Source organism: Eurosta solidaginis, chromosome 1, assembly GCF_040869045.1.
Source record: "Eurosta solidaginis isolate ZX-2024a chromosome 1, ASM4086904v1, whole genome shotgun sequence".
Taxonomy (NCBI): Eukaryota; Metazoa; Arthropoda; class Insecta; order Diptera; family Tephritidae; genus Eurosta; species Eurosta solidaginis.
This window is the reverse complement of record NC_090319.1, coordinates 48,604,354-48,614,791: the sequence shown is the minus strand read 5'-3', so window position 1 is coordinate 48,614,791 and position 10,438 is coordinate 48,604,354. Positions and strand designations below refer to the sequence as shown.

At 39.2% G+C, this 10,438-nt stretch overlaps 1 protein-coding gene across 1 annotated transcript; it reads right to left on the bottom strand.

Annotated features, from left to right (window-relative positions):
- Positions 1–254: 254 nt before the first annotated feature.
- Positions 255–9,818, bottom strand: LOC137238704 (uncharacterized). The gene is made up of 4 exons (XM_067763809.1): positions 9,400–9,818; positions 9,155–9,320; positions 5,422–5,953; positions 255–733 (listed from the first exon to the last, which is right to left on the bottom strand). Exons 1-4 carry the CDS (start codon positions 9,789–9,791, stop codon positions 549–551), a joined length of 1,275 nt encoding a protein of 424 aa, XP_067619910.1. The 5' UTR covers positions 9,792–9,818; the 3' UTR covers positions 255–548.
- Positions 9,819–10,438: the final 620 nt, after the last annotated feature.

Below are 10,438 nucleotides of genomic sequence, written 5' to 3'. Positions count from 1 at the left end.
TATTTACAAATGTGTAAACTAAAATATCAAAAAAATTTAATGAATTAACGAAAAAAATGCTGACCCTTTTTTAGCTTCTTTTTTTTCTAAATTTAGCGATTTTTAACCTTTGACTTCTGGCCATTCGGTGAAAAATGCAATCCTCAAAAATTATATGCAGCACCTAATGTAGACACTCTTATAGCTGAGGGACTTCAGAAAGCTACAGAATCTTCACCTGATAATATCTTGGTAAATTTAAGAGCGAATCCTATTGAAATTAGTTTGTTGCGCAATATAAATATTTTTTACTACACAATCATTATATTTCGGTTTATTTTCTTTGCATTTTTATTTTTAACTTAATTCCCGTGTTTTATTACTAGAAATTAGTCGTTGGAATAGGTTTGTATAGTATGTACTATAAATTAGTATTAAGCGGTATATATGTAGCTAAGGAGTCAATGGAACGTTCGCTGGCGAACCTCCGCCATAAAGTCGCCTTGCTTGTTATTGTTTTGCATAGATTTCCTTATCATTGTACTTCCATTAATATATTCCTAAAATTATTATTTAGCGTCCAAATAGCCCAATTCTAAATATTTTGGTAAAATAATGAGTAGCTCATCGATAAATTCTTTATCTTCATAAATCTTGCGTCGATACTCTGGATCGCTTATTATAGTATCAATTGAAGCTTCTCCCCGAAAAAATTTTGGACATATCGGCAAGAAGGTCATTACTAGGAAAAGCTCTGAAAAATAAGAAAAAAAATATTTGAAATTTTGCGCTATTCTATATTATATTTGTTACGCTGTGTTATGCTACATTATGTTATGTTATGTCTTGTTATGCTATGTTGTGTTATGATATGTTGTGTTCTGTTATGTAATTTCGTGTTATATTATGTTATGTTGAGTAATTTTATGCTATGCTATGCTATGTTATGTTATGTCCCCTTCGTCTACTTTTCATCATTATGTACAGGTAGTTCGCGTTTTCAACTTTGCCTATTCTGCGGGGATATTTGCAGAAGTTAGGGTGTCCGGTTAGAAATTAAGTCGGGTAAAAGGCGACCACCCCATATGATGGCCTCAACCAGTCCTGTTTCCTATGGTGCTGTTGCTTCACTATTCTAGCCAGCGTCGAATCGATTCTTCTCGCGACTGTATTGCAACAACAGCTCTACTCTCTTTTCAACCCCTGTGGTGCAATGCTTTTATTTCCTCAGCAAGAAGATATATCGGTTTGTTAAACAAAGACCGCGACAGTTGCAGCCACAGCTATTCGCAGTGCCCATCTGCGTTGAACCGTGACGATGGTGATTCGAGTTTTCCAGTATTTCATTGCGTCCACTCAGATTTCCACACCGTATAAGAGTATGGCTGATGCAATCGGATTCCTTGTACATGGATCTGGGCCACCTGTATTTGGCATTAATCTTTAAAATTAACTATTGTTTGCGCAGCGCTTTCGCTAGCACCTCGTATGTCCTCCGAAAATGTAGGCTTATTATCCATATTCACCCCCTGATATTTCGTTAAAGTGCATGTTTCTCTTTGCTGTTCCCAAAGCGCCATACTAGTGGCGTATCTCCACTATGTCTCTTCGTAAGGATAACAACCTCCGTTTTTATTGTTACCAGCTGAAAGCCATGATTAGCTATCCATATTTCTACACTGCGCATGACCTGGTTCAGTTAAAGATGTGTCAGCTCGTAGCTTTGTTCTGTTATGACATCTGCCACGTCGTCTGCGAAAGCATCTAGAAATGTAACTTTTGACATGTCCAATCAGGGAAGACTGTCTTAAGTGATGTTCCAGAGATTGGGGCCTGGTACCCAACCCTGGACTGCCCCGCCTGTTAGCTTAACCTTTGTTTGACCGCGGTTGGTATCTTACGTTAGACATATGTCTTTCAAGCAGTCTCTCAGAAATTCTAACAGGTATTGAGATACTATAAACCAGCGGTCTTGTGCATCAAGTTAATCGTTTGACGTGGCTGAATCAAAAACATGCTTAATGTCTAGCTAGACCAGCAAAGCTAGGGGTCTTGCTGATTGGGGCGCAATCGCGGAACTTTCCGCATGTCCTCCTCCATCCTCTATAGCTCTAGTGAGACGTTGCTTCAGTGTCCATCAGTTTTCTTGCCATATTGTTGTTGCTGTAGCAGGGCTTCGCCCTACTTAATAGTTACGGCCGATCACAAATTGTCATCAATATCCTATAACGGGAGTCAAAGGAAACTTGCTGTTTCAACAGGGGTGGACCATAATGAAAGGGGTGTTAGAGGCGATGGTTCCACATTATAATTAAAGAGATGGTTGGTGTCATGTGGGGACACATTGCAAGCGGGGCATACATTTTGCATGTCGGGGTTGATTCTGGATAGGTAAGAGTTTTACCTGTTACAGTATCCAGAACGAAGTTGAGCTAGAGTGACTTGCGTTTCCCTGGGGAGTATGTGTTCCTCTTCCGCAAGTTTTGGGTACTGTTGTTTGAGTACTGGATTCACCGAGCAATTCCTGGCATAAAGGTCCGACGCCTGTTTGTGGAGTTCACTGAGGACCTGCTTGTATTTTTTTGCATCATAAGGCTGAGTTGTCAGGTGCCGTATTTCCTCATAATGCTTACGGAGATGACTCCCTAAGCCCCTAGACGGTGTTGGCTCATCAATCAGATGTCTGCTTGGATGCCCAGGTTTCTGAGTTTTCAACAGGAACTGTTTGGTTAGCATATCATTTCTCTCCCTGATGGGGAGTATTCTCACCTCATTATGTAGGTGGTGTTCTGGGGACATAAGAAGACAGCCCGTGGCGGTTCTGAGAGCAGTATTTTGGCAGGCCTGTAGATTTTTTCAGTGGGTAGTTTTTAAGCTTGGCTACCATATAGGGGACGCGTAGCATGCAATCGGCTGGCCAATTGCTTTTTATGTAGTATTGAGCGTTTTTTGTCTTTTCCCCAAGTACTGCCGGCAAGCGATTTGAGGATTTTATTACGGCTCTGGATTTTCGCTACAACTGCGGCTGCATGTCCACCAAAATGTAGATCCTGATCAAACGTCGCACCCAAGATTTTGGGGTGTAGGACAGTCGGTAGCGTAGTGCCATCGACGTGGATGTTCACAATGGTCGACATTTGGGACGTCCATGTTTTAAATAAGATCGCGAAAGATTTAGTCGGTGATAACGACAGGTTTCGCGAGTCGAAAAAACTGGAGAGATCAGTGAGGTAGCCGTTTATTCTGTTGCAAAGCTCATCGACCTGTGAGCCTGGGCCTGTAGCCATTATTGTGCAGTCATCGGCGTAAGAAACGAAAGTAACTCCTTCTGGTGGCGAAGGTAGCTTAGATATGTTATAATACACAAAAGTGGGGATAGGACACCACCCTGTGGCACCCCTTGTTTAATTCTTCTTGGATTTGATGTTTCGTTTCTGAATTGCAGCGATGCCTGCCGCCCACTCAGATAATTTGCGGTCCACCTTTTAAGACATGGGGGAAGGGTATACCCTACCAGGCCTTGCAGTAACGTGACATGGTTGACCGTATCAAAAGCTTTTGATAGGTCTAGCGCAACGAGTACTGTTCTATGGTGGGCCTTCTGATTTAAACCGAAATTTATCTGGGTGCTAATGGCATTTAGCGCGGTGGTGGTGCTATGGAGTTTTCTAAAGCCATGCTGATGACAAGCTAGCTGCAAATTTGCTTTGAAGTAGTGGCTTCAAGCATCTTGGCTACTGGCGATAGGAGATATATTGGGCGATACGACTCTCCTGTGTTAGCTGGTTTCCCAGGCTTTAGTAGCGGGACCACCTTGGCCATTTTCCATTTTTCGGGAATGACAAAGTTGGAAAGAGATAGGTTGAAGACATGCGTTAAATATTTGAAACCCTCTTTCCCTAGGCTTTTAAGCATCGGCATGGCTATGTCGTCTGGAGCCACAGCTTTGGATGGTTTAGCATGACCGATGGCATCCTCAACCTCTTTGGCGGTGATGGTAATTGGTGACGCGCTGAATTTATGTTCATGTGCGTGTCTGTTGGCCCTCCGTCTATCTTTGTCGACTGTAGAATGCATTATATATTGTCGACAGAAAGCGCTCGAGCATTTTTTCGCATCCTACAGCACTTTATCGCCAAAGGCGATGGAGACTTTGTCATTGTGCCTAGACGGATTCGATAGGGACTTTACGGTGGACCAAAGTTTACCTACACCGGCAGAGAGGTTACAACCGCTTAGGTACTCCTCCCACTTCGCCCGCTTGTGTTCATCCACAAGCAATCTGATGAGTTGGTTTATATCACTTATTTGGGGGTCGCCGGGATCAAGCTGTCTTATAAGGTCACGTTCTCTCACTAAATTTTCGGCCTCCTACCGGCGGTAATGAAGCGAACCGGGGCGGATTCAATGACATTGCGGAAAGCACGCTCCCCTTGGCGTGCATCAGTCGGGATAGGGAGGGCAGCAGAGCGGTTGTCTGTAAAGGATTTGAATTCGTCCCACTTTCCTTTTTTAAAGTTTATGAAAGTGCGTTTTTCTGTGACGATGAAGTCAGCGGTACGCTCGAGCGAAATAAGTGTAGGCAGGTGGTCGGATGCCAGTGTTACCATCGGCTGCCAGTTGACGCAGTTTACGAGTTTCACGCTCACGATTGAGATATCTGGCGAACTGTGACAGCTTCCTACCATACGTGTGGGGGCGTCTCCGTTTATTGTGCCGAACGTCGTTTCTTTTATTTGATCCACCAACATCTCACCCCTACGGTCCGCCCGCAAGTTTGAATGCCATAGATCGTAGTGGGCATTGAAATCGCCTAAGATAATGCGATTGTTGCCAGTGAGTAAGGCGCTGATATTAAGAGGGTATCCACTGGGGCAACAGGTGGCAGGAGGGATGTAGATGTTGCTGATGTCGGGAACAAATATATGATATTGCACAGAGTGGTGTATGATAAACGCGAGGCCGCCTCCATTTCCGCTCTAGCGATCTTTTCTGTGGACATTATACCCAGAACAGATCAGCAGAGCAGATCTGGCTGTGAGTTTAGTCTCTTGAATCGCAGCAATGTTGTGCCACTTGATGACATCGACTATCTCCATAATCTTCCCAGTTAATCCATTTCTTGCCATGCTCAGCAGTTATGTTATGTAATGTTACGTTGTTGTTATGTTTTGCTATTTTATGATATGTTTCGTTATTTTACGTTAAGATATGTATTGTTATCTTATGTAATGTAATGTTGTCTTTTTTTCATGAAGGTATGCTTATCTATGCGTATACTCAGTGTACAAAATAAAATAAGCTAGAGAAGCATATTTTAAGCCCAAATAAATAAATAACCAGTCTAAAGAGATTACCTAAATCGTTTCAAGCTATCTTATGTAATGTTATGCTTATCTAAGTTATATACATATAACCAGCCACCTACTTTTTACCACTCACCGTAATATTTATGACGCATCACTTGTTCTTGAAATTTAGCATAATTTGGCGATTCGCCTTCAAAACCAATTTTTTGCAGAGTCGCCTTAAAAACGTCAAAATAATAATGCAACATTTCAGTTTTTCGTGAACGCAAATCACTATCCATTGCCATAATTATCGAATAAATCAAATCATTTGTAATTGGACCAACATGCGAGAATTGAAAATCCACCAACATCACATCATCTAATTTTCCGTTATCTTTGTTATACTTGAACATCATATTTTTAACATGATAATCACCATGATTGAGTACATAATAAGCATCATTGCGTGGTGCCTTACGATACTCTGTAAACGAGTTGACAGTTTCGTCAAGAAGATCTACCTTTTCAACAAGTTTTTCAAGTTTTGGCAAATATTTTTTCAGTTCGGGCATTTTTCGCATCATATGCATAAATGTTGAAACACTTGCGCCAAATAAAGGATTTTCTCTCACATCGGCCTGTGTAAAAAAGTTGTCGCGATATTCATCGAAATAGTGTGGATTCTAAGTAGCGAAAGAATAAAGAAACAAAAAAAAAAAACAAGAAACGAATAGAATAAAACAAGTAAAGGTGTCTAAGTTCGGGTGTAACCGAACATTATATACTCAGCGTGAGCTTCAATTGTACATTTCATTTCAGATAAATTACTTTTCTACATAACACGTGGCACCGCCCGTTTAAAAAAATGTCTCCCCATTTTTTCTTACAATAAACTTGATAAGTGAAATATCATTTATTCAAAACTATTTTTTGCTAAGATATAGCATATTATTGTAGACTACGACCCTTTTAAACTTGTTTTATATCTAAGTTGCCGTGGTCTTTAACCGATCCCATCCATTTTTACTAGAAATATTTTCTGCTATAAGGAAAATATTTGTACACAATTTCATTACGATATGTAAATTTTTCTTCGAGTTATGGCTCCCGAAACATGGAAATTGCTTAGTCATAAAAGGGGCGCTGCCACGCCCATTTTTTTCAATTTAAAGTTTTTCCTATTTACTGTTATAAATCCACTTGGTAAATGAAATACCATTGATATAAAGTTCTTTTTTGCAAAGATATAGCTTATTTTATTCGACCACGACCCTTTTAAAAATCTTTTATATAAAAGTGGGCGTGGTCTTAAACCGATTTCGTTAATTTTTCTTCAAAGCATTCCTTATGGTAAAGGCAAGCTCTCTGCCGAACTTTTTTACGATAGGTTTAACGATTTTTGATTTATGATTAATTATATTTGTAAAATTGATGTTAGCACAAGTGGGCAGTGCCACGCCCATTTTAAAAAATTTTTTCAAATTTTTATCAAGAATCTCAATATAAGTCCACATGTCAAATTTCAATATTCTAGGCGTATTATTTACTAAAGAATCAGGTTTTTTGTGTTTTCCAAAATGTTATATATATAAAAAAGTGGGCGTGGTTATTATCCGATTTCGCTCATTTTCAATACCAATCTATTCTGGGTCAAGGTAAGCTCGTGTACCAAATTTAGTGAAGATATCTCTATATTTACTCAAGTTATCGTATAACGGACAGACGGACGGACGGACGGACGGACACGGCTCAATCAAATTTTTTTCGATACTGATGATTTTGATATATGGAAGTCTATATCTATCTCGATTTCTTTATACCTGTACAACCAACCGTTATCCAATTAAAGTTAATATACTCTGTGTGCAAAGCACAATATATATCAAGGTTATAAAACGATATATCATTAACTTCAAAGAAAGGTTAGACTGAGATTTTATTTTTGTCGACGGGCAGAGCAAAACGGGCGTGGGGTAAATCCATCAAAAACGGAACGTGTCCCCTTCACAAGAAAATTCTTTAACTTGCCAAGGTTAAACAGCATAACGAAAAATCTCTCGTCTGAAGCCAAATAACTTACCATGCTACCCGACTCCACCCCAAATTAAGGAGGACAAAATTAACCTTGAGGTGAGATCAAAGAAAGCGCTGACATCATACTAAAATTGCAAAAAGGAGATCGAGAGGAACCGCGGACAGTCATCGCATATCATCCATGCACAACACAGTCATTCGACCGATACTAAAGGTTAAGCTCTTGTCTAGTGGAAGGCGCTAGACAAAAAGAGTAATTAATACATTGCTGGAAAGGTACAAAGGCTAGAAGGCATGACTATGTCGGGCACAGTAAGTAGCGTACCTCAGAAAAATTTAACGTAATTTTTCAAATGATGCCTCTACAAGTGTACGTGTTGAGATTAGCTGCAAAAGGGCAGCTACGATTAATAGAATCCAGCATGTGGAGATCAAACGAATCTGGTTGCCAGACGATATTAGATGACACGACAAGGAACGATTAAAATCACATACGTCCGAAACCGATCTTATCACTGCGGTTTTGATTTCCTGATGCACAACATAAAACATCCTTCAAGAAGGAATGGGAATGACGCCTATATGGGGGTAGTATCGTACACATATTTAGCAGGCCTGGCTCTGTTGAGCCCAGATATCTCATTGAAATTAGGGGTGGGAGCGGAATGGTCTAGAAGGTTGAATGTGGTCATATTGAATCGTTACTGAGATTGTCAGCTAGTACCTTAATGGTGCTTGTTACCGAATTTATCTCCAGCAAAGAAACATCAACATTGGCTCCAATAAACTTTCGGGCAGTGTCTTTATCGCTACAACAACAACAACAACAAGATGGCTCGAATATGTAGAAGGTAACCGGAGCTGGAATGTACTCAAAGAGTTTGCAGGCAAATGAGTCATACCCACTTCGGAGCTCCTGCAGTGCCTTCCAGACATAGGTATATGCCATAGAGAGAGCAGGGAGGCTGCCAGGATAGTACTCGTCCTAAATAAGCATGCACGTAATAGCACACGCTAACACGGTGATCAAAAATTGCGATAAGCGGATTTGGACTCTGCTGAAAAATCTTAGTATGAACGTATATTTTAATACATGTATATGTTAAACGTAAGTATCTGCCTCTTAGGCCCAAGCACACAGTGTCAGACACATCTGATCAGTGTCCAACAAAATCGCTTTAGCTTGTAATTGAGTGTACAATCACAACGCCATATCTTGGTAATATTTGGAGCCTATCGAAACTCTTTACCAAGATTACTCAACCATATTGCTCACAATTTTCGGTCGGACTAATACATTAATGGTACTTGTTACCGAAATGTACCGGATCTATATCCGGCAAAGAACCATCAAAATCGATCGCCCAAAGGCGAGTATCTTTATCGTTAATACAACAACTAATGGGAGGGCATACACCGAGGTCACATTTAAGGAATGTGATCAACCTTTTCCTTGACCTATCGAAGAAAAATCATTAAAAAATGTATGCTTGTGTTAAAAGACCGCATTACTAAGAAGATAATGCTTTATTATCAACTTCAGCGAGAAAAAGACTACATAGCTTCGTCAGTTATGCTTCGCACCCCCTGCAAGGGGGTGATCTCAAGCACAGGAGAAGATACCTGTATACAAGCAGCTTTTCCTGCTCCACGCGGTGTGGTTTCAACGACCGTGCTAGGGTCGCGCAAGTTATACACATGTTCACATAAATTCCTTCCAAGTTATCACCACTCAGGATCGGATAGCCATAGTATTATAGTCGCCTTTGTACTACGCCTCGCAGGGAGAAATGATTTTATATATATATTTAAGCTCAAACCGTAGATTATTTATTTGATATAACACTCACTTTATTTAATATAACATGACTTATGGCATGCCATTTCGCTAACTTAGTATAAGCCGCTTTCACTTCCTCCTCATTAGCGGTACGATCACGTAGCACATCATAACCCAAAGGCACAAGATCTTCAAAAACGATAAGCTTATATGGCGATAGTGAATGATAAAGAACACTATATGAAAAAAAAATAAAAAAATATGTATTTTGTTTTATTTCCACTTCACTAAATTCGAAAATATTTCATTCCTTACGGCGCCATTAGTTTGGTGTCGTCACAAATTTTACGCAAATATTTTTCAAACTGTGGCAACACTTTTGTATACATTCCGATTTCAACTTCAAATATGCCATATTTTTCTAACATTTCCTTTTTGAAGCCTTCATTTGATGGCATTGTTTTAATGATCATTGATTTGCTTTTTTTTACATTATCTGTGATGTAGTCAACTGTTGCTCGAAACATAACACTCCCATAATGATCGCCTTTAACTGTGGCGGGACTAATTTTGTAGTTTTTCACTTGAATATCGTTTGCATTTTTTTCTGAATTTTTTAAAACTTTTGTAAAAAATGCACTATCGTCTAGCCATTGCGGTGGTTGTAATTCGTCTTCGTTGTACTGTTCAGTTTTAGCCGAGGTCATATTGTTTGTAGTTGGGGATCACCTGTCTGTTGGTTCTATCAGGTACTGAATGGCGCTCAATGGGGGTGAGCATTTTATACGGATACGTTGTAACCTCGATTTGTATACCCGGTTGTGTTTTATGCTCCTATTGCAATACACAACAAAACTAAGCAATGCACAACAAAAAAGCATTCGGTAACGTAGCATCGTAAATATAACATAACATAGCATAACATAACATAACATATTATTATATAACATAATTTAACATATTATTATATAACAAAACATTACATAACATAACATAAAATAACATAACATAAAAATAGCATAGTATAACATAACATAACATTACATAATATAACATAATATAACACAACAAAACAAAACATATCATAATGTAACATAACATTACATAACATAACAGTATGCAGCATTACATAACAATACTTCGCAATACGTAGCATCACAAAAAATAAAATAGAACTATGTAAAATCGCATAACATAGCATAGCATAACATTAAAATAACATAAAAACACATTGCATAATAAAACATAACAAGCTATAACATAACATGTGTTATTGTGGCGCTGATCCTAAACTCTTCTTTCTATAGTTATTCAGTAAATTCTCCGTTCTTTTCTGGTTTTGGTCTAGCCAAGA

What these genes read in the sequence shown, in the direction of transcription:
- LOC137238704 (XM_067763809.1), bottom strand. Translation starts at nt 9,791, where the DNA reads ATGACCTCGGCTAAAACTGAACAGTACAACGAAGACGAATTACAACCA. An exon ending in GACACCAAACTAATGGCGCC is followed by an intron (nt 9,321 to 9,399) that starts GTAAGGAATGAA and finishes TTTTTCATATAG; the next exon opens with TGTTCTTTATCATTCACTAT. An exon ending in GATGCGTCATAAATATTACG is followed by an intron (nt 734 to 5,421) that starts GTGAGTGGTAAA and finishes CTTATTTTTCAG; the next exon opens with AGCTTTTCCTAGTAATGACC.